This window comes from Neoarius graeffei, chromosome 7, assembly GCF_027579695.1.
Source record: "Neoarius graeffei isolate fNeoGra1 chromosome 7, fNeoGra1.pri, whole genome shotgun sequence".
NCBI lineage: Eukaryota > Metazoa > Chordata > Actinopteri > Siluriformes > Ariidae > Neoarius > Neoarius graeffei.
The window spans coordinates 69,305,521-69,327,605 of record NC_083575.1 but is presented as its reverse complement, the minus strand read 5'-3'; the positions used below and the strand labels follow the sequence as shown (position 1 = coordinate 69,327,605).

At 43.9% G+C, this 22,085-nt stretch overlaps 1 protein-coding gene across 1 annotated transcript in view; it reads left to right on the top strand.

Moving 5' to 3' along the window:
* The first annotated feature begins 219 nt into the window (after nt 1–219).
* Nucleotides 220–22,085, top strand: part of vps26a (VPS26, retromer complex component A) — a 42,644-nt gene continuing 20,778 nt past the window's right edge. Inside the window, exons 1-2 of the mRNA XM_060926324.1 lie at nt 220–309; nt 18,751–18,900. Of these exons, the coding sequence (XP_060782307.1) occupies nt 307–309; nt 18,751–18,900 (153 nt within the window). The 5' untranslated portion in view covers nt 220–306. The remainder of the gene's footprint in view (nt 310–18,750; nt 18,901–22,085) is intronic.

Here is a 22,085-nt window from a genome sequence, read left to right as displayed (position 1 = left end):
AAACATTTAATTTCATTATTTTTAAAGGCATCTTTGTTCTACACAATTTCTTTGCATGTGACTAAGACTTTTGCACAGTGCTGTAGATTTTAATATAATATAATATAATATAATATAATATAATATAATATAATATAATATAATACACATACAGCTGACACCAACAAGGCAAAGACAGACTTTTGTTTTGAAATATCTCCAGTTCTTCTTTCCCAATGTTCCCAGACTCACACACGGGAGCGCTCGTGCAGTTCGGACTACCAAGCTCTCATTGGGACTGCAAGAAGGAAAAGCTGACCTGCTGAAATGGTAAGGGATTGTATTTAATGCTCGGGAACAGTCCAATCCAAGGGCTGTATTTATACCTTTATAACATTTACAGGTGAAGTGAGTCAGCCAGCAGGAAAGGCAAAAATATCTGCATTCTGTTTACCGATGAGAAAGTAACGTTAGGTACTGAACTGGTCAAAACAAGGCCGTCCAAGGAAGTGCGGACTGGATGAACCCCAAATATCCACTTCCTCCCTACATCCGTGCACTACAAAGGGGTTAGCATCATGATTTCCGCTCCCAGTGAAGAGCACTTTTTGTTCCTTAGCCGCTTATTTGGGATTCAGCCATACCGTTGATTTGAATGGGTGTGGATCTTAGCGGTAATGCTAGCAAGATAGTCAATACTCAAACTGGTCATTATGTGAAATCTTTTTTTATTTAATAAACATGTTATTTATTTTATATATATATATATATATATATATATATATATATATAAATAAATAAAAATAGGCGTTAGTCAAATGTCCAAATATAATTCAGCTGTAGCATGTATGCTAACAACATTAAACTAGCTTAGCATAGATGTGTGTGATTTTTCTATACTTTTTCACGGTAGATAATGCAAATATCCCTCTGTATTTAATCCTTCGTTTGTCTAATTTTTATTTCAGTTTTATTTGTTATCTGTTTGACATTTTCTTGCTACTGTAATACGTGAATTTCCCCGAATTGGGATGAATAAAGTGAATCTAATCTAATAATTTGCTAGCTGGTACAAACAGTGAAAGAAAGCAGTGCATTAGCCTCTGAGAGGGTGTTTGTGATATGAAGGTGTGAAAATATTTGAGAGAAGTGTGCAAAGTCCTGAGCTGTCAGATGTTCTGGTGTCTCATTTAACGAGTGTCGATGAGGTCTGAACCTCTAAGGAGCCGTTTTTAATTATTATTGATCACTTCTTGAGATGCTCTCCGACACAGAACAAGTCCAGATTCCAGCTGAAACCTTTTCTCAAACTGTCGGATCACTTCATGGCTGGAATAACAAAATAGATTTCTCATTCTCATTATCTCTAGCCAGTTTATCCTGTTCTACAGGGTCGCAGGCAAGCTGGAGCCTATCCCAGCTGACTACGGGTGAAAGGTGGGGTACACCCTGGACAAGTCGCCAGGTCATCACAGGGCTGACACATAGACACAGACAACCATTCACACTCACATTCACACCTACGGTCAATTTAGAGTCACCAGTTAACCTAACCTGCATGTCTTTGGACTGTGGGGGAAACCCACACGGACACAACATGCAAACTCCACACAGAAAGGCCCTCGCCGGCCACGGGGCTCGAACCCGGACCTTCTTGCTGTGAGGCGACAGCGCTAACCGCTACACTACCGTGCCGCCCACAAAATAGATTTATATTTAAGAAACATGAAAAGGTATTTTTGCCTTTTCTGGTGCTCATGCTACTGTAATTTAAAGTGCACCCACACTCTCAAATCCTTGGGTCTTTGGAAACTTTTACACTCAATCTCTTTCACGGATGTTTTTAAAACGTTAACCGGAACCGGAAATATCATGTTTAAAACCCCGCATGCGTGTGCACGTGACACAGAACAGGTGCTCTCAGATCACGTGCGCCAGTTTGGAGAAGGGTGATTAAAGAAGAAATGTTTATTTGTCACATGCACACTTCAAGCACAGTGAGAGTCATCCTCTGCATTTAACCCATCTGAAGCAGTGAACACACACACACTCGGAGCAGTGGGCAGCCACACCAGAGCGCCCGGGAAGCAGTCAGGGGTTCAGTACCTTGCTCAAGGGCACTTCAGCCCAAGGGCGTCCCATGTTAACCTAACTGCATGTCTTTGGACTGTGGGGGAAACCGGAGCACCCGGAGGAAACCCACGGGGAGAACATGCAAACTCCACACAGAAAGGCCCTCGCCAGCTGCCAGGTTCGAACCTGGAACCTTCTTGCTGTGAGGCGACAGCGCTAACCACTACACCACTGTGCTGCCCAAAGGACTCTTGTATGCTGCATAATTGGGAATAAAATAATATACCGGTATAATTTTTGAGAGGGTGGCACGGTGGTGTAGTGGTTAGCGCGGTTGCCTCACAGCAAGAAGGTCCAGGTTCGAGCCCCGTGGCCGGCGAGGGCCTTTCTGTGCGGAGTTCGCATGTTCTCCCCGTGTCCGCGTGGGTTTCCTCCGGGTGCTCCGGTTTCCCCCACAGTCCAAAGACATGCAGGTTAGGTTAACTGGTGACTCTAAATTGACCGTAGGTGTGAATGTGAGTGTGAATGGTTGTCTGTGTCTATGTGTCAGCCCTGTGATGACCTGGCGACTTGTCCAGGGTGTACCCCGCCTTTCGCCCGTAGTCAGCTGGGATAGGGTCCAGCTTGCCTGCGACCCTGTAGAAGGATAAAGCAGCTAGAGATAATGAGATGAGAGAATTTTTGAGAGTTAAAATCAGGGGCGGCGGTATGGTGGTGTAGTGTAGTGGTTAGCACTGTCACCTCACAGCAGGAAGATTCTAGGTTCGAGCCCAGTGGCCAATGGGGGCCTTTCCGTGTGGCATTTGCATGTTCTCCCCATGTCTGTGTGGGTTTCCTCCGGGTGCTCCGGTTTCCCCCACAGGCCAAAGTTAGGCTAATTGGTGGCTCCAAGTTGACCGTAGGTGTGAATGTGAGTGTGAATGGTTGTTTGTCTCTGTGTCAGCCCTGTGATGACTTGGTGACTTGTCCAGGGTGTACCCTGGGATAGGGTCCAGCTTGCCTGCGACCCTGTAGGACAGGATAAGCAGCTACAGATAATGGATGGATGGAGTTAAAATCGACCGCAAAGTTGGCATTTGAGCTGCCCAGCTGAGCCACCCAGCCCTGAGTGCGTGATGTCACAGCGGGAACTGGTGCTATAGACCAAAGCCGGACTCGGCAGGCGAGAGTGGTTGCAATGGCCTCTTCGTTCAGATTAATTGGAGAGTCTTCGGATTCCTCAGATAGTAATGCATCTGACTGCGATAGTCCTGAAATTGGAGTGTGTACATGCTACTGCTATACATGTAGAACCAGATCAGTTCGAACCATCGGAAAGTGAATCCGATAGTAACACGTCGGCCACGGAGGCCCCCACCTTACGAAATAAAGCCAGAGAACAAAGCTGTCGAGAGAATCGGATGGAATTGAACTGACAGTCTCATATGACTCATTAAAACAGGATGGGCGTTATAACTTGTGCAACAGACAGTGGATATAAAAAGTGTACACACTACGTTAAAATGATTAGATTTTTCTGATGTAAAAAAATGAGACCATGATAAATAATTTCAAAACTTTTCCCACCTTTAATGTGACCTATAACCTGTACAATTCAATTGGGGGCGAAGCAAATCTGTTGGGGGGGGGAACATAAAAAATAAAAACTTACAATAAGCTGGTTGCATAAGTGTGCACACCCTTAAACTAATACTTTTGTTGAAGCATCTTTTGATTTCATTACAGCATTCAGTCTTTTTGGGTTCACACCTACCATCAGTTAAAATGACTCTGATTAACTCCAAATAAAGTTCAGACATTTACTCAGTTGTATCCTCCAGCAAAAGCCAGGGTTCCCAGAGAGCTTACAAAGCATCAAAGGGATCTCATTGTTGAAAGGGATCAGTCAGGAGAAGGGGACAAAAAAAATTCCATGGCATTAGATATACCATGGAGCACAGTGAAGATAGTCAAAGTGGAGAAAATATGGGACAACAGCGACATTACCGAGAACTGGACATCCCTCCAAAACTGATGAAAAGACAAGACGAAAACTGGTCAGGGAGGCTGCCGAGAGGCCTACAGTAACACTGAAGGAGCTGCAGGAATTTCTGGCAAGTACTGGTTGTGTACTACATGTGACAACAATCTCCCGTATTCTCCATATGTCTGGACTATGCGGTAGGGCCAAAGAAAACATCCAGTCCTGGCTAAATTTTGCAAAAAAACCCATCAACTCTTCCAAAAGCATGTGGGAAAATGTGTTATGGTCTGATGAAACCAAGGTTGAACTTTTTGGTTGCAATTCTAAAAGGTACGTTTGGCGCAAAAACAACACTGCACATCACCAAAAGAACACCATACCCACGGTGAAGCATGGTGGTGGCAGCATCATGTTTTGGGGTTGTTTTTCTTCAGCTGGAACAGGGGCTTTAGTCAAGGTGGAGGGAATTATGAACAGTTCTAAATACCAGTCAATTTTGGCCCAAAACCTCCAGGTGTCTGCTAGAAAGCTGAAGAGGAATTTCATCTTTCAGCACGACAGTGACCCCAGAAAAGTTTTGGAACGGCCCAGTCAGAGCCCAGACCTAAATCCAGTCGAAAACCTGTGGGGTGACCTGAAGACGGCTGTGCGCAGGAGATGCCCTCGCAATCTGACAGATTTGGAGCGCTTTTACAAGGAAGAGTGGGCAAATATTGCCAAGTCTAGATGTGGCAGGCTGACAGACTCCAACCCAAAAAAACTGAATGCTGTAATTAAATCAAAAGGTGCTTCAATAAAGTATTAGTTTAAGGGTGTGCACACTTATGCAACCAGCTTATTGTACGTTTTTTATTTTTTATATTTTTTCCCCGAACAGATTTGTTTTTCAATTGAATTGTACAGGTCATAGGTCACATTAAAGGTGGGAAAAGTTTTGAAATTATCATTTTTTTTTAAATATTCACTGTACATGTACATGCATGCATTTTCACTGATAAAACGTAAAAGGCTAATTAAATAATCAGATGAACTGAGACAATCCCATTCTCAAGTAAATTAAATAATCTTGTACCGGTAACTTAAATACACAAAACAAATTACATGTATTAATCTAAATACAGGTAAACAAGAAGTGTTTTTGTTGTGATGTAACCAAATGAGAGTTGCATCTTACCCATCTGTGTTCTCGCTTCTTGAAGGCTGATTTTGTGGCCGATTGTTTTTGAAACAATCTGACTTTCAGTTCTTCGTTCATTCGCTTTTTCCATGTAAGGGTGAGATATTGCTGCTGAGGCAAGCATATCCAGCGGAGAAATCTGATGACTGGTCTACTTGCTGTCTGTTTTCTCCATACTGATTACTCCGCCATTACTGCTCGGCTCACACTCTGGGAGAACTGGTGCAACTGGACTTACTTTCCTTTTCTTGGAGTTTTCTTTTCCTTTAATTGTTAGTACTGCACCCTCTTTCAATACGGGCTTATAGCCAACGCTCCTCAACAGATCAGAGGTTTCGTACGAGTCCTCAGTAAAATGTGCAGAGCAGAGGACAGACCACTTCATAGGTGCCCAATCCGTGAATTTCTTGCAAAACGCGTCCAAATCTTTGCAGTTTGAACATTCTTGGGCCATGAATGCAACATAAATCCCACCTTCTGTCTTGTTGCTGCACCCGCCAGCAACACCGACATGGCATGGCGATAAATTAGCTCAAAATGGAGGATTGAAGTTGCAGCCAGCTCTGTGTTTTAGTATAGCGGAAATGGCGATGAGACTGATAGCCTTCTTGCTGTGATGTCACAGAAGTCATGGTCATTCGCTCAGACCGCTACCTACATAAATCACTTTAATCGTAAAAATTACTATATTAGATTTATTGTTAACGCTTAAAACTATTCCTGTGCCATTCTTGAGGTCTCAAGGCATTTATAAACAAAAAGTGAGGCCACGGTTCTGCGTATCTCCTTTAAACGCCATGTAAAAATGATCCAAGACTGTGTCCAAAATCACTCACTCATTCACTACTGTCTACTCACTATCTAGGAAATTCTATATAGAGGACTATTCCTGTCTTAAATCATTCACTCGTTCACTACTCCCTATATAGGGAGTTACTATAAAGATGTCTATATAGTGAGCTCACTGGTAAAATGAAAAAACACTTTCGGACACTAGTCCGTCACGCTGGTATTTACGTCATTGCTGTCAATTAAAACGTGCCGGATCAGGCGGCTGGTGGGTTTTCAAAATAATAAATCCATATTATACTGAGTGTATTTCCCACATTAATAAATACAAACAGGGATGAGAATTTTCCGCCGATCGGCGGATTTCCGACTTTTTCAGACCAAAATGATCATTTTTGAGATCGATGTAAATCCGTTGAGAAATTTTCGGGGGTGTGTGGTTAATGATCTGTGGTCACCTTATAACATCTTGATTCTTGGTGGGCTCCGGGTTAACACACTCGAGTCTTTCGACATGTCGTAATTAGCATTCACTTTTGCGACAATGTTCGACTTATTTGCGGTAGAATTTTCGGGAAATCCCATCGCGTGCAGTCTATAAACACAAGTACGCATGCTCTCCACGCGTGGCTTGCAATCGCCGTTCAGAACACTGAATGTCGAGATCAACGAGCAGACTGTCACAATGAAGCTCGGTGATCACATATGGAAAATAGACATCCCAGGAAAAGTACTTTGCTCATTGTGTTCTGACATGATAAACTACGCTAGTAGAGGGGCAAGGACTATCGAACTTCACATATACACCAAAAAACAAAGGTAGGTCGAAAATTATTTTGCCTGTTCAATGATTCATTATGTTATTTATAATGTATATCGCACAAATCAATGCCATGGTGTGTGTGTGTGTGTGTGTGTGTGTGTGTGTGTGTGTGTGTGTGTGTGTATCTCAAATACATGTCATAAGTGTGTATCTTTTATAAATGGGGTTAGCTTATCTAATGTAGCATGTTGGGGAGAATCATATGCCGCTTTTCCACTACAAACGCGGCTGAGTCGGGCTGAGCCGTGCGGTGCTGAGTCGAGCTGAGCGGGGCTGTTGGAGTTGCATTTCACCTACAACCGCGCTGAACCGTGCTGGCTGGAAGTGGGTGGACACATTGGGTGGAGTTAGCGAAAGTGGGTGGACGTCACGTGATGTCGTTAGGCGGCGCAAACAGTGACATCAGTGAGCTTTTAAGCGGTAGTCTCACAACCAGGATAGTAAACAATAAACATGGAGGACATGGAGTCGTTAGTGTTGCTGGTCTTGGTGCTGTGGCTTGTTGTCACCGACAACGCCAACAGATACTGGCAAGAGCGTATAGATGAGGCGAGGCGCATAAGGCTTCAGAAATTCTCGTAATTCGTAATTATTCTTCTTCCGGGTTTGCGGTGTTTACAGATCCCAGCGTGCTTGCGGGGCGTGTGTGGGCATGTGAGGACACTCCTCCTCACCAATCAGTGCACAGGGGAGTGTCTCCTCACGCCCCTAGCCCCACTCGGCTCGGTTTGGCTCGCTTCAGCCCCACTCCAAAACCGTGTGAGTTTTGGGTGCTAAGCAGGGCTGAAGCGAGCTGAGTCGTGCTGCTCTGAGGTAGTCGAAACGCGAGCCGTGTCGGGCTGAAGCGAGCTGAAAAAGGGTAGTGGAAAAGGGCCAATAGTCTCATATCTATATTTCTGATAAAATTTTAGGTATGATACGACGTATAACTCTCCTACTTATTGCCCATTTCATAGGGGGACAGGGGGGATTGCTGGCATGTGCCACGCGGGAGCGTCTGCCCAAATTTTTTAGGCCGAGATGAACTTGTAGTTTTTGATTTTTAAAAAAAATTTCCAATATGTAATGCCAATTGTACATGCCTGTTCTTTAATTCAAAATCACCATCTTGATCTTATGGTATCTGTATTACATTACACAACATCCTGTCCAGATAAAACCTAGTTAGTGCACACAACAGTTGAAAGGGAAGTGATGAGTGATGTTGAATGTTGCCTGCTTAATATGCAAGACCTCCTGTGACCATGATAACATCAGAAGAAAGCTTAAGAGAATTATATGATCGAACTTTTTTTCTGGTTTACACTTCATTTTAAAGGATTAGAGTATTCAAAGACATGAATAGCAAAAATGCAGAAATCTAATACTGTAGAGCTCGTTTATATTAAAAGGTGCATTGATTTTTTTTTTTAATCATTGAATGTGAATTGATTAATATGGTACAAGAGACTTGTTTTTAATCATTTTCACCTGGTAGTCCACCAAGATGGGGAATTTATTTCCAAATTAAATTGCAACTTTTTGCTGATAAAATTAATGGTTTTGGGGTAAAAAAAAAAAAAAATAGCCAAAAATCATTAGCTCCCGCCCCCTGGGCCCCCACCGGGGCTCTGCCCCTGGGCCCCGCTGGGTGCCTGCGGCCCCCAAACCCCTGGCTTTTTTCAGACTTTTTAAATATTTTTCATTCTCATCCCTGATACAGGGCGGCACGGTGGTGTAGTGGTTAGCGCTGTCGCCTCACAGCAAGAAGGTCCGGGTTCGAGCCCCGTGGCCGGCGAGGGCCTTTCTGTGCGGAGTTTGCATGTTCTCCCCGTGTCCGCGTGGGTTTCCTCCGGGTGCTCCGGTTTCCCCCACAGTCCAAAGACATGCAGGTTAGGTTAACTGGTGACTCTAAATTGACCGTAGGTGTGAATGCGAGTGTGAATGGTTGTCTGTGTCTATGTGTCAGCCCTGTGATGACCTGGCGACTTGTCCAGGGTGTACCCCGCCTTTCGCCCGTAGTCAGCTGGGATAGGCTCCAGCTTGCCTGCGACCCTGTAGAACAGGATAAAGCGGCTAGAGATAATGAGATGAGATCCCTGATACAAAGTACCTGCATCTTTCAGTTTTTTTTTTTAAATCAAGGCTGAATACTTTCTTCTTTGCCGCTGCCTTTTATTCAATCAGATTTGAGGCTTTTGATTAATTCCTCGCTCTGCACTCTAACTTTTATTCTTGTATTTTATCTGTTTTATTCTATTTTAGCTTATTTTCTATTCTCTCACTCTTTTTTTTAATTGTACCTGAATGTCCGTTTATAATGTGTCTTCCTCTGTCCATCCCCCCTTCCCCTTTCAGCGCGACCACAATGCATGATATATATGGCCTGGTTAGTGACCATCGGTTGTTTTATACTTTTCACGATGCATTGTGGGATACTATGAGTCCACTATATAGGGTGTAATGATTCTCACTATACATTCAGACAGCACTACAAAATGGCGAGCTCACTATATAGTGAGTAATGAGTGATTTCAGACACAGGGTGGGTCTTACACACTGTATTTACATACCATCAAGTCCGGTGGAATGATGTAGCGTGAAGTTTAAATGGGCGATGGGTTTTGATCTGTCTGTACTGAAGGAGGTTGAATTGGCAAAATATGATCGAGGAATGTAGACCAATTACAGGGTGTAGCCCAAATTATGTATTTCTGAATTTGGGCTTTTTCTGTCGTGATACAGGGTAATTTGGGCTTTTCTGCACGCACAAAGTGCTGCTTTCCCAGCGCTCTGTGTTTAACCTGCTACTGCTACAAAGTTATGAATAAATAAAGAAATCTATGAATGTTATTTTTACCTTTTTATTGGAAAATGTCTACAGCATTAATCCTTCTTGATGTACATGACAAAAATAATTAGAATACAGTTAGTTAGTATTTAAAAGATGCGTTGGGGCCTGAGGAAAGGAGCCTGTGAATGAAAAAGCAAGCTCTGCACTGTTGCCATCAAAGAGACAAACCTGTCGCAGACCTGTGACGCAAAAGGTTTTTCAGTCGCGTCACAAGAATCGGCAGTGCAATTCACAGCATGTAGTCGGGTAAAAGATCTCCGTTTAAATGAAAGGCCAGCGTCTAAGGCCAGCGTCTAAGACCATCATCAACAAGAGGCCCAAGCTCCAAGTCACTGATTCCACCCACACTTGCACAACTGTGTGGATTTAAGATGCAAGCTGTATCATAAATACGCACAGTCATGTCCTGAATAGCTCCCTTTTATTCAGTCTTTTACCTGATTTCAGTCGTATGACACTAGATAACGGAGAGATATTGCAGTTGAGGTCAGATAATGTGGGATAAAGGGCTATTTTTAGGTTTTTAAATGATATACAGGAATTATTAGGAGAATTTAGCATAGTGGTGTAGTAAATATTCTGGTTCATGCTCCAGTCCAGAAGATGGCGGTCATGCACCTAAAAGCTGTTTGCCAACCGCCATAAAACAATAAAAAAAAAGAAGAAGAAAGAAGCTTTACCTAATGTGCAAATCTCGCTCTGGTCATTGGTGCGCGAGTCTCACTCTTCCATGAAATCATGGCGTGCCGATCACCATTGATGGAGAATTCGTGCTCTGCGCGAGGCTTACGGCGAGTTCGACGAACCCGGAACAACATGGGAATGGTGCGGATTTGGCATTAATTACGAGAAATGCATGCGAATTCTTGTTAATTTTGGTGTTTTTAAAGAAGAAAGTCAAGACGTTGGATTTTATGCAGCCAAGTTTATTTAATCAACTTTTTTTTTTTTTTTTACTTTTGGTAGCATATTTTGGGCGCCTACAACATTATCCGTCGCAGGTTTCATGTAATTGAAAGGCCTGTAGACCTCTGCCATCTAAGTTTTTTTTTTTTTTTTTAATTATTTTTATTTCTTTTAACAATGAAAGCAAAAGTTGACCATGCAGGTTTATTAAATAATGCAGTCTCACAACAAATAACAGACAATAATGTATTTTAAATCTTTAAGTCTCAACAGTAAGCAGTTAAGCCTCGGTCACAACCGGCCGTACGTGCTCCTACGGCCGGTCTACGTGCAAAAAACACAAGAAACGTACAGAGGGCGCGCGTGTGACATGCTGATTTTCGAGCCGTAGACTGGCCGCAGACCGGCCGCAGAGGTTCTTTGTCACGTCAAACAAACTCTACGGGCGCTTACGTTTTTTTCAGGTTGCAAGACAAACTTATGGCCAACGTGCGTCTTTCTCCATGAACAAAAAAAACGCAGCGATTTGGGAAACGCCAAAAATCGCACAACCAAAAAATCGTACGTTTGGTTGTGACCTAGGCTATACAGGCACAACTTCACAGGTCCATGGAGTCCAGCACCGAGTCAACCAGTTCTACAATGAAACAGAGGACCTCTTACTGGGCAGCTCCCATATCTTCATGCATAGGCTTATAGTCCTGATCAAGAAGCTCATTGATCCAAAGCACATGGAGCTCATCTACAGTTTCAGCTGTTTAAGGCAAACTGCCAGGCCCACCTGAAATCAACTGCAGACCATTACGTTCTCTTGTTCTTGAAACCATCCATGACATTTGAGAGCACTTATGGACCAGGGCCTCAATTTGGCACAAACGTCCAAGCTTCAGAGAGATGATGCATCCTATCTGCAAACACGCTCAAGCTTCCAGTCAAAGACGACATCACTGGTCAAAGCAGTGTTCACCAATAGGGTTTCGCTTTACACAGCACCTGCAAGCTGGTGTCGTGGAGATGAAGCAAAATCACCATCACTACAGCAAGCTGCATTATGAGCAGTCTTCTCTGCCGCCTAAGAGGTTCTACCTCGTGGATATCCGGGAACAGTCATTGACACACACAACTGTTCAGAGATGTTTCTCATTTTAAAACAGTGCATGGGTGGGATCATCTGTGGCATCCTTCTGTCTCGAGAGACAATGGATAGTACGTAACAATGTCATAGTAACAATTGGGAGTGGCAGTATCTTTGATGGCTGAATAGTCCGATGCGGGATAGACAGACTCGACCACAATTGTTGCATATGTTGGTAAGATCGTCATGGGACACAGTCCTCCGCAGTTGCGCACGCGATCTTTTTTCCGCCCACGAGGACTCTCTTAGATCTTCGCTTCTCTGCAATCCACTTGCCACCAGAGCTTTCCACCGTCCTCTCTCTAGCGCACCACTCTCTAGTTGGCCAGGGTCGATGTCACAGACCCTTAGATCACGCTTACACACATCCTTGAACCTCAGGTAGGGTCTGCCAGTGGGCCTTGAGCCCGAGGAGAGTTCTCCGAATAAAAGGTCCTTTGGAATACGGCCGTCCTGCATACGAATCACATGGCCAAGCCAACGAAGGCGTCTTTGGGAGAGAAGAGCAAACATGCTAGGGATACCAGCAGCGTCGAGGACAGATTTGTTGGTAACGTGGTCTTGCCATGAGATGCCCAAGATGCGCCTCAGGTTTCTAAGATGGAACGTATTCAATCTCCATTCCTGGCGAGCGTAGAGGGACCACGATTCGCTCCCGTAGAGCAGGGTACTGAGGACACACGACTTGTACACTAACATCTTGGTATGTATAGTCAGCAAAGAGTTTTCCCAGACTTTTGAAACGAGGCGGGACATTGAAGTCGCAGCTTTACCGATTCTCTTATCTAGCTCACTGTCCAAAGACAAATTGCTTGATATTGTGGAGCCAAGATAGGTAAAGTTATTGATCACTTCAAGGGGGTGGCCATCAATGACGATATTTGGTTTAGCACTTGCGTCCTGGCACATGACTTTTGTCTTCTTCAGGCTGATGGTTAGGCCAAAGTCTCTGCATGCATAGGCAAAGCGGTTGGTGAGGCGTTGTAGCCCCTCTTCCGAGTGTGCTACGAGGGTAGCGTCGTCAGCAAAGAGTAATTCTCTAATTAAGACTTTCCGTACTTTTGTCTTTGCGCGGAGGCGAGCTAGGTTGAAATGGCTGCCATCGCTTCTCGTATGGATGTATACTCCGTCAACAGAGCTGTCAAAAGCATAGGACAGGAGAATAGAGAAAAAGATGCCGAACAGCGTCGGAGCAAGTACGCAACCCTGCTTAACCCCACTACTAATCGGAAAAGAGGCTGATAAATCACCTTCGTGTTGAACTCTGGCTTCCATCCCTTCATGAAAGGATATGATGATACTGAGGAGCTTGGGTGGGCACCCTATTCTCTGCAGTAACTGGAAAAGGCCATCCCTGCTAACCAAGTCAAAAGCTTTGGTCAGATCAATGAAAGCAATATAGAGGGGTTGCCTCTGTTCCCGACACTTTTTTCCTGTAGCTGTCTCAAGGAAAATATCATGTCTATGGTCGAACGGGCTGCTCTGAAGCCGCACTGCGACTCAGGGTAGACCTGGTCAGCAAGAGGTTGTAGCCTTTTTAATACTACGCGAGCAAAGGCTTTGCCAGTGGTGACGAGTAAAGAGACACCTCGGAAGCTATCGCGGTTGCTACGATCACCCTTGTTCTTATACACATTTATAATCAATGCGTCACGCATTTCTTGGGGTAGATAGCCTTCATCCCAGCACAGTAAGAGGAGCTCATAAAGATTGGTTAGCATTATTGTATTCTTTGCCGCTTTCAAGATTTCTGAGGGGATACCGTCCTCACCTGGGGCTTTCCTACAGGCAAGATGGTCAACGGCTTCAGCAAGTTCTTGGAGTGTAGGTGGAGAATCAAGCTCATCCATGACGGGGAGAGCAGGAATTGCTAGCAGAGCAGATTCTTTAACTGAGTTCTTTCTCGCGTAGATTTCTACGTAGTGTTCTACCCACAGTTCTAACTGCTTGCCACGATCCAATATCACTTCACCCGTAGATGTTCGGAGTGGTGCCGTCTTAGCTATACTGGGCCCACAGGCCCTTTTTATACCCTCGTACATGCCTCAAATGTTGCCCTTATCAGCCGCATTTTGTATACCCGTGGCAAGATTGACCCAGTAGTCGTTGGCACATCTTCGCGCGATCTGCTGCACATCCCCTCTGGCCTTTCTAAGGGCTTCTAGTGACTGGTCTGATGGGTTGCGTTTGTGGTGCAAGAGTGCTGATCGTTTTGCCTCAATGGCAGGTTGCAGGCTGGCAATGTTCTCCTCAAACCAATCAGCGCTTTTTTGCTCACATTTACCAAATACTTTATTGGAGGAGTTATACAATGAGTCTCGAATATAACGCCAACAGATTTCTACACTGCCAGTAGGGCTGTTCGCAAATGCCTCCTCAATGGACTCCACGAATCTGGAATGTAGCTCACCGATGCCAATTTTAGCAGTGTTAATACGAGGGCGCCTGTTCGTCCTAGCATGATGGATCTTTTTCGGCAGAAATCGTGTTATGCTTCTCACTAATGAGTGGTCGGTGTCACAATCAGCACTGTGATAGCTACGAGTGATGCAAACGTCGTTCAGCGAGCTTCTGCGCGTAATAATAAGGTCAAGCTGATGCCAATGGCGGGATCTTGGATGGCGCCAGAAAACACGATGGATCGGCTTGGTGGAAAAGAACGTGTTGGTAACGCACAAGTTATGATAAGAGCAAAGCTCCAGCAACCTTTGTCCGTTAGCATTCAACTTGCCAATGCCAAAATGCCCAAGACAGCTTGGCCAAGAGTCATGGTCGGATCCGACTCTGGCGTTAAAATTGCCAAGCAGGAACAAGCGTTCAGAGCTGGGTAACCCTTTGATGGCAGTATCCAGCTCCTCGTAAAACACATCTTTTGCTCTCTTCTGTAGCACACAGTGTCGGGGCATATGCACAGATGATATTCACGGGTCCCATGGTCGTTTGCAGACGGGCAGATATTGTCTGGTGTGATGAATTAGGAAGAAGGTCAAACACAGGTGTCAGTGTGTTCCTGATGGCAAAGCCAACTCCGTGTTCTCGGGGTTCACCTGGTTTCTTGCCTTGCCAGAAAAACGTGTAATCATGCTCTTTTATGCTTCCGTTGGATAATAGGCGCGTCTCTTGCAGCGCGGCAATATCAATGTTGAGCCGTGCCAACTCACGATCAATGATGGCCGTTTTTCTACTATCGTCAATGAGATGCAGGTCTTCGGATAAACCAGGGGTCATAGTCCTGATATTCCAGCTTGCCAGTCGCAAGCGTTGAGTTTGTGATTTTTTTTTTTTCCTATGATTCTTGCCTGGTACGTGGTTTACAATCTGCTTTTCGGTTATTACCCTAGCTCCACGCACCCAATGGAGCAGACAGAACGTGGCGGGTCAGCACCTTACTGGCTGTGGGCTGCCCAGCTTGAGGCGGGCGGTAGCTGACCAATGGAACATGATGATTCCTCCCACCGTCAGAGACAACCCATAGCGCCATGTCCTACGCCAATCGGACTAGACTTATAACTCGTAAACTGCTGTCTCCCGTGTTGGTTCTGCCAATTCAGGTCGAATGGCAATGAAGTGTCCTCTCCAGTTACGTACGCCTGGGCGTGAATATGGAGATCGAGGTTTGCCCAAAAACCAAGATCCCCCTCTCGGCCTTACAGATGTGGTCCAAAGGAAAGCAAAGCAGTACGTTTGGCATCCATTTGGCTGCAGGGACTGCCGGGAGGAATTTATCTTATAAAAACCAACCGCCTACGGGGTCCCACTCCGGTTTTTTCCTCGAGGTTAACTCCTGAAGCCTTAACAAGACTAGGAAGCCACAAGGCAGCGGGGGCCGGTATAGCCGTTTCCCTAGCAGGGAGGCAAAGGTGTGCTATCACTTGCCCAAGGCGAACACCCAGACTAGTGGAGGGAAGGAGGCGTCTTGCTTCTCCATTCTAGACTGGCTCCAAGCAAAGTCTAGCCACTGCTAGATCAACAATGGCGATAAGCGATCAGCCAATAGGAAGAATGCAGTCAAGCTTTACACACTCAACCAAACTTGCTCTTGCCACTGGTTCACAGCATCTGGGTAATTTCCTGTTATATAAACAGGAAAAAGATGATAAATCTTTGTCCAAGATTCTCTTTGCACATCTTTTTTTTAAATATAACAAAAAACAAGTATTGTTCTTTCATAGAAGTATAATTTTTGAAAAAGACCAAAAAATCTCACATTGTCAATACATATCACATTCGTGTAATATGACCGGGAGTGTTTACAAGTTAGTGGTGTGTTAAGTCCAAAAAAAAAAAAACCCTAGCGTGACAGTGTATACCGCTGCTTAGCCAAAATTATAGTTGCTTAATTTAGTTCTGGTCAGCAGTGCCATGTTGTTCTGCATGTTTGACAGCCTTCGTGTATCTCATCTCATCTCATTATCTCTAGCCGCTTTATCCTTCTACAGGGTCGCAGGCAAGCTGGAGCCTATCCCAGCTGACTATGGGCGAAAGGCGGGGTACACCCTGGACAAGTCGCCAGGTCATCACAGGGCTGACACATAGACACAGACAACCATTCACACTCGCATTCACACCTACGGTCAATTTAGAGTCACCAGTTAACCTAACCTGCATGTCTTTGGACTGTGGGGGAAACCGGAGCACCCGGAGGAAACCCACGCGGACACGGGGAGAACATGCAAACTCCACACAGAAAGGCCCTCGCCGGCCACGGGGCTCGAACCCGGACCTTCTTGCTGTGAGGCGACAGCGCTAACCACTACACCACCGTGCCGCCAGCCTTCGTGTATGATAATGTGTTAAACGTGTTCGGAGTGGCGGCGGCAGCAGCAGCAGGGAAAGCAGTGAAACATGTTTACAGCTGTTGTGGATTGCTAACCTAAAGGGTTCGCAGTGCAGTCGTGTCCCCTGCATGGAGAGATTGGGGTTGGTGTTGTATGATGTAGGGCGAGTCACTGGAGTAAGGAATTTGAACAGGTTAAAAAAATAAATAAACAGGAAGATGGTAATGGACAGAAATGCATTTTAATAAATTGTGAACCTGTTGCTCTGTAACAACTCCGTTCCATTTTTAAAGCTAGACGGCCTTTCAGTTTCATAAAATCGGTGAAATTTAGTTCCCTCTGAAATTTAGTCATCGTGATATGTTTGTTTATTTCTGTAATATCTCAAACAGGCCTTTCTGTGGCTGGAAGTTATTTAATTTGACTGGATTCCCGAGCAAATAATGTGCATGAAATCGCTCGCTTCACGCAGTCAAGCAGACAAATGAAGTCCGTGTGCGCACGCGCAGGTTTAGCACCACCTTCTTTTAGGTTTTACAGCAGCTGGCATCCAGTGTTGCATTACTGCCATCTACTGGTTTACCTTTGACCTTGCACTGACCTGACCATTCCATCATTCTGTTGCTGAATGAACAGCTGATCACACCGAGGTGCTCGCTGACCGCCGATATTTATTAGTTTGGTCCTGAGTTTCCTTTCCTTCACAACATAACGTCTTTACTTCTCGTTTTCAGTTACTGTAGTCGGACTTTCACGTTTAATTCGCACACTCACGTCCTCCATTTTTCTCCTGTTTCAAATTTGTATCCCGCAATGCCTTGCGCGAACGAGGAAAGCCCACCATGTGATACATGATGTAGTATCTTGAACTGGGTCATGGTGAAGCAAGAAAAAAAAATAGCGGAGAATTTAGGACCACATGGCCCTAAATTCATTAATTTGTTCTATTTTAAAAAATAAAATTGGAAGTCTGTGATTCGAATTCAGTAGCTTTCGGTCCACTGAACAAAAATAATTGGGTGTTGGGGGAAATTCTTTTTATGACCTACAGTTGAAAAATCTGAGAGGTAGTCTACCGTTAACGGAATAGTGATTGAAAAATTCTGAGCATCACATGATACCTGATACTGATCTGATCGTGACTTCCTGTGTGTGACTGAGGTGGGGTTTACATTAGACCGTATCAGCGGATCATCAGATTAACGTTTTTAAAACGATTAGTGTGCACACAGCAACGCCAATACACGGATACGCTCGGCTCCGCAGGCATCCTGTGCTCCAAATCACTCCGCCCTGAACAGCGAGTGCCCTCTGGAGGGTGCGCACTCCGGCCCTGCGCAGCTCACAGAGCGCATGAGTGGAGCGCACAAGCAGTGATTTGGGACTGAGCCACTCTGTGTGTGATCTCGGTGCATGTCAGGCATGCGCGTCACTTACCACTTGCAAGTGGAAGGATGGCAAGCCTAAAGACAATCATAACTACACAATGGGCAGTATTTGCATCAGTATTTGCAGTATTTTCATACTTTTATACTCTTTTTAATGAAAGGTGATACAAGGCGGAAGTCCGCTCCGTTTTTCAGCAGTCGCGTCACATGACCAACGCCAGCGAATCAGGAAGGTGGATGTCGTAGTGACGTTGTCCAGTGACGACGCCAGCTAGAGCTCAGCACAGCGTATCCGCGTATTCTCAATGTTTACACAGCACCGGACCAGACACGATCTGGATTGAATACGTGGACCCTGGCGGATTCCCGTTTCCAGGCGTTTTAATGTAAACGGACAGTGCATCCGCGAAGAAAACGAGACAGATACGGTCTAATGTAAACTTGGCCTGAGTAGCTCATGCATGATTGTGTTGTGCAATTAGCTGAAATAGGAGTTAGATGATCATGACATTCAGATTAGGAAATGTGTAATTTCCAGCCTGATAACCATCGTTTCAGATTAGTATTAGCCATGAACAGTCAGCTGTTTTCAGGGATTGGTACATTCCGATTAGGATTATTCAGCTTGAGTGATGTTTTAAAGAGTTCAAATAAATAACAGAATCCTGTTGAAGAGAGGAAATGGATTGTTTGTTTGGGAAATCCAAGTAACAAGCACTTTTCCTATCAGCTAAGCCATTACCTTAAGACAGAATAATAGTTAAATTCTTGTCTTTTCGAGCTGCCTATTTGTGTAAAAAGTGAATTAAATGTCTCTCTGAATGGGTGTTATCAGCCATGCTTAGACTGATCACAATGTGGTTTTTTCTTTTTTTTCTTTTTTTTTTTGTGGTGGTGGTCTTTCAGAGTTTCCTCGGTGGTCTGTTTGGTCCTGTGTGTGACATTGATGTTGTACTCAACGATGCAGAGAGCAGAAAAACAGCCGAACTGAAGACAGAAGATGGGAAAGTGGAGAAACATTACTTATTTTATGATGGAGAGTCAGTTTCCGGAAAGGTGAGTCATTGCCTTGTTTCTTCACTGAGTGGGGGGGAGTTAATGTTTTTTCTCTGGTTGATAATGTGTGTACATCTGACACGCTAATTATTCTGTCATTTAGCGTTATGGTTCTGCATATTTAAAGAATTCTCCAACCTTATCTCTACCCACTGCATGTGTAGTGTATTACGACTCCATGGACACAAATTGGGACACACTTACCAGCATGTCTATAATGATGTCCACAAGAACCACAAATCCTTCCTCTGAAGAAGTAGGCTAATCTCTGAAAGGGCATGTTTTAGAGCTTAATTTACAAATATGTCTGGCTGAAGAATTAAAGTGTTGACCATTTTAAATGTTCATGAAATATTCCAAATACTGTCTTTAGACGTACCCTTTCCAGAGAAACGTTGAAATTTTTGTCCATGGTTATTGCACGTACCCTGTAAAATGTCGTAGATCAGGTTAAAAATGCTGAACTATTCCCTTAAAAGGCGAGTCATCAATTCTGGAGAAAGGTTGTCGATATTCAAAATCAACAGCCAAACAAACACACACACACACTTCAGTGCTGCTTCAGAAACTCCACCCTCCAAATTCATGGACGTGCATAGTCGAGGCAACGACACTAACAGCTAGCCTAGCTGACCAAAAGAGACGTTTGACATAATTCAGTGAATGTCTCGCTCATAGCTGAAACAAAACAAGTGTTCTAATGCAAAATGTCATCAACATGCAAGCACACAAACACGTTATCCAAACCACAAGGAAGTAAAAACTAGTTAGTTAGTAGTTTTGTAAAAATTCAACAGTAACCATAGAGAGGATCGTAGGTTTGTAGCTCAGCTAGCAAGGAAAGTAATATTACCTAGCGTAACATTTAAAATTATGCATCAATCCAAATAACTCCACTGTGCTTGCAAACCTGTGTGTTTAGGTTGATGTGGCAATAAAACCTTTTGCAAGCATAAGAACAAATACCAGGATCAAGTGGCTTTGTCTTTTCAACCATATACAGCTGGTACAGTACACGGTGAAACCGCATAACGTTCCTCCGGGACTGTGGTGCTACAAACAAAAATGGAGCACTACATGAGGCTACATAAAATTACATACAGAACACGTGCAAACATCACAAGATAATTACTAAAACAGGGCAATAGTAAAAGTGGGGAAAAAAAAGTAAATAAAATGAATTAAAAAATGGCCAGTATACATGTCTAATATGAATGAAACGATGAGCAGTAACTAGAACCTAACACCAAGTTCTTGCACCATTCTGCTGTTGTTGAAAACACACAAGCCTGAGTTTTACCTCAGAGAGACGTATTTCTGTCAGTACAGAACGTGGTGAGCCCGTCTAGCTGAATAAACTCCCATTGAGTATTCTGCTGGAGTCAGATGTAGTCCAGCTTATTGTTCAGGGAGCAGCCATTGGAAAGTAGGATGGGCGGGAGAGCCAGCCGGCTATGGTTTTGTGTTTTCCACTTCCTCACGTACCCACCGCTTATGATGCTGCGTCGCCTGGCTAATAGGCCTCTCTTCTTCCTCCTTCTTTGAGGTTTATTAGCAGTTCTCAAAGAATGAATTTGTATTACCACCACCAACTGGTCTGGAGTGTGAATCGCTGTACCTCTTGCTCCCACTGTGCTCTTTCACCCATCTCGCCCACTCTGTTTCCTCCTGTCCTCTATGTGAGCATGAATGCTCTGCCCCCTGTTGGTGATTGCCTAGAATAGTGTTGTGTGGCTCAGTCCAAGGCACTTTGTTTGATTCCCATTTAAAGAGCCAGGTCTGTGTATGAAAACCAGCTTTTTTGACAAAATGTATTGGATTAGAATCGAAAAATGCAGCTTTAATTCAAGTACGCGAACATCTATAGTATATTAAATTTATATTTTTATATTATATAATTTTTTTTTTTTTTTTGGCCAGCAAAGAACATGGCTTGAAAAAAAATCAGTCAGAGCTAACAGTACTGATGCGTGACTCAACCACATCACATGATCACTTGGTCTACCTTGCTATAAGAAAAGTCTGGCTGGGTCGGACATGTGACGTGCCACCATTTGAGCATTAAAATCTTTGTTTTATAATTTTATTTTAGTGCTTTTATGTATTTTTTATTTATTTATTTTTAAGAATTTCATGCTCCTATTTGGGCAGAAAAATATTTGAAGTTTTCCTGTTAGTCATGAGTCAGTTAATCAGTAAAACTGACTAAATATCTTTCACTACATCTTATGTGCTGTATAGTAATATGGACACGGACCAGATTACACAGCAGACATGCACTTATGTTCATTTTGTTACAGTTGTATAAAGTAAGCTTGTACACTCATTTGGTTGCTTATATTGGCAGCTGCCTGTGGCGCCTTTGTATGCCTTCGACTCAGCCATGTTGAACTGCGTCCTTCGCAATTTAGCTGCAAGAAAGGAGGATTAGCCACTATAAATAAATAAATCCAAATATTTTTACAGAATCAGGGCTCGACATTAAGCACTGCCCGATTGCCCGGGGCAAGCGAAACATGCATTCGGGCAAGTGGGATATGTCCCCGACATGCTCAACTGGGCAAGTTAGAATGAGCATATAACTAGCACTAGAAAAATTAATCTTTTTGATCTTTTATTTCAGTTCCTAAAAGCGTCCCTCACTACGTATCCGCCATTATGCCTTGGCTGTTTTCTTAGTCTCGGTTTCATTTACTGTTTTGCAGGTTATTTTGTATAATCCTGCTGTTGTAGTATGGTACACATACTGTTTATAGACCCCTTGTGCATGATGTCACGCATCACGTGATAATTACAGCTGGGGTCAGACAGACACCGTCTTTCATGCAAGCAAAACTTAATCTGTCTTCAACATGGGTAATTTTTGCGCTGTTTTTGCCTGTTCAAACAGAAAAATAGATAAAAGGCATTACCGTCTCCCCACTATCAAGAAAAATGTTAACAAATAGAAGCAAATGCTTCAAGAACAACGAGGAACTGAGTGGTTAAAGAATACGAAGAGAGGAGCTCAGCCTGAAAACTCCAGAGAAATTCACAATTGTATTTAAAATGTATTTTACAAAAACAAAGTCGGAAGTGAGGATGGAAGAGTTTGCTTAAGAATCTCGTGTTAGTTTTTTTTCTGCTCGCATTCGAGTTAGCTCCTTCATGAAAGCGCTTGATTTTCTTACAGGTGAAGCCACTTC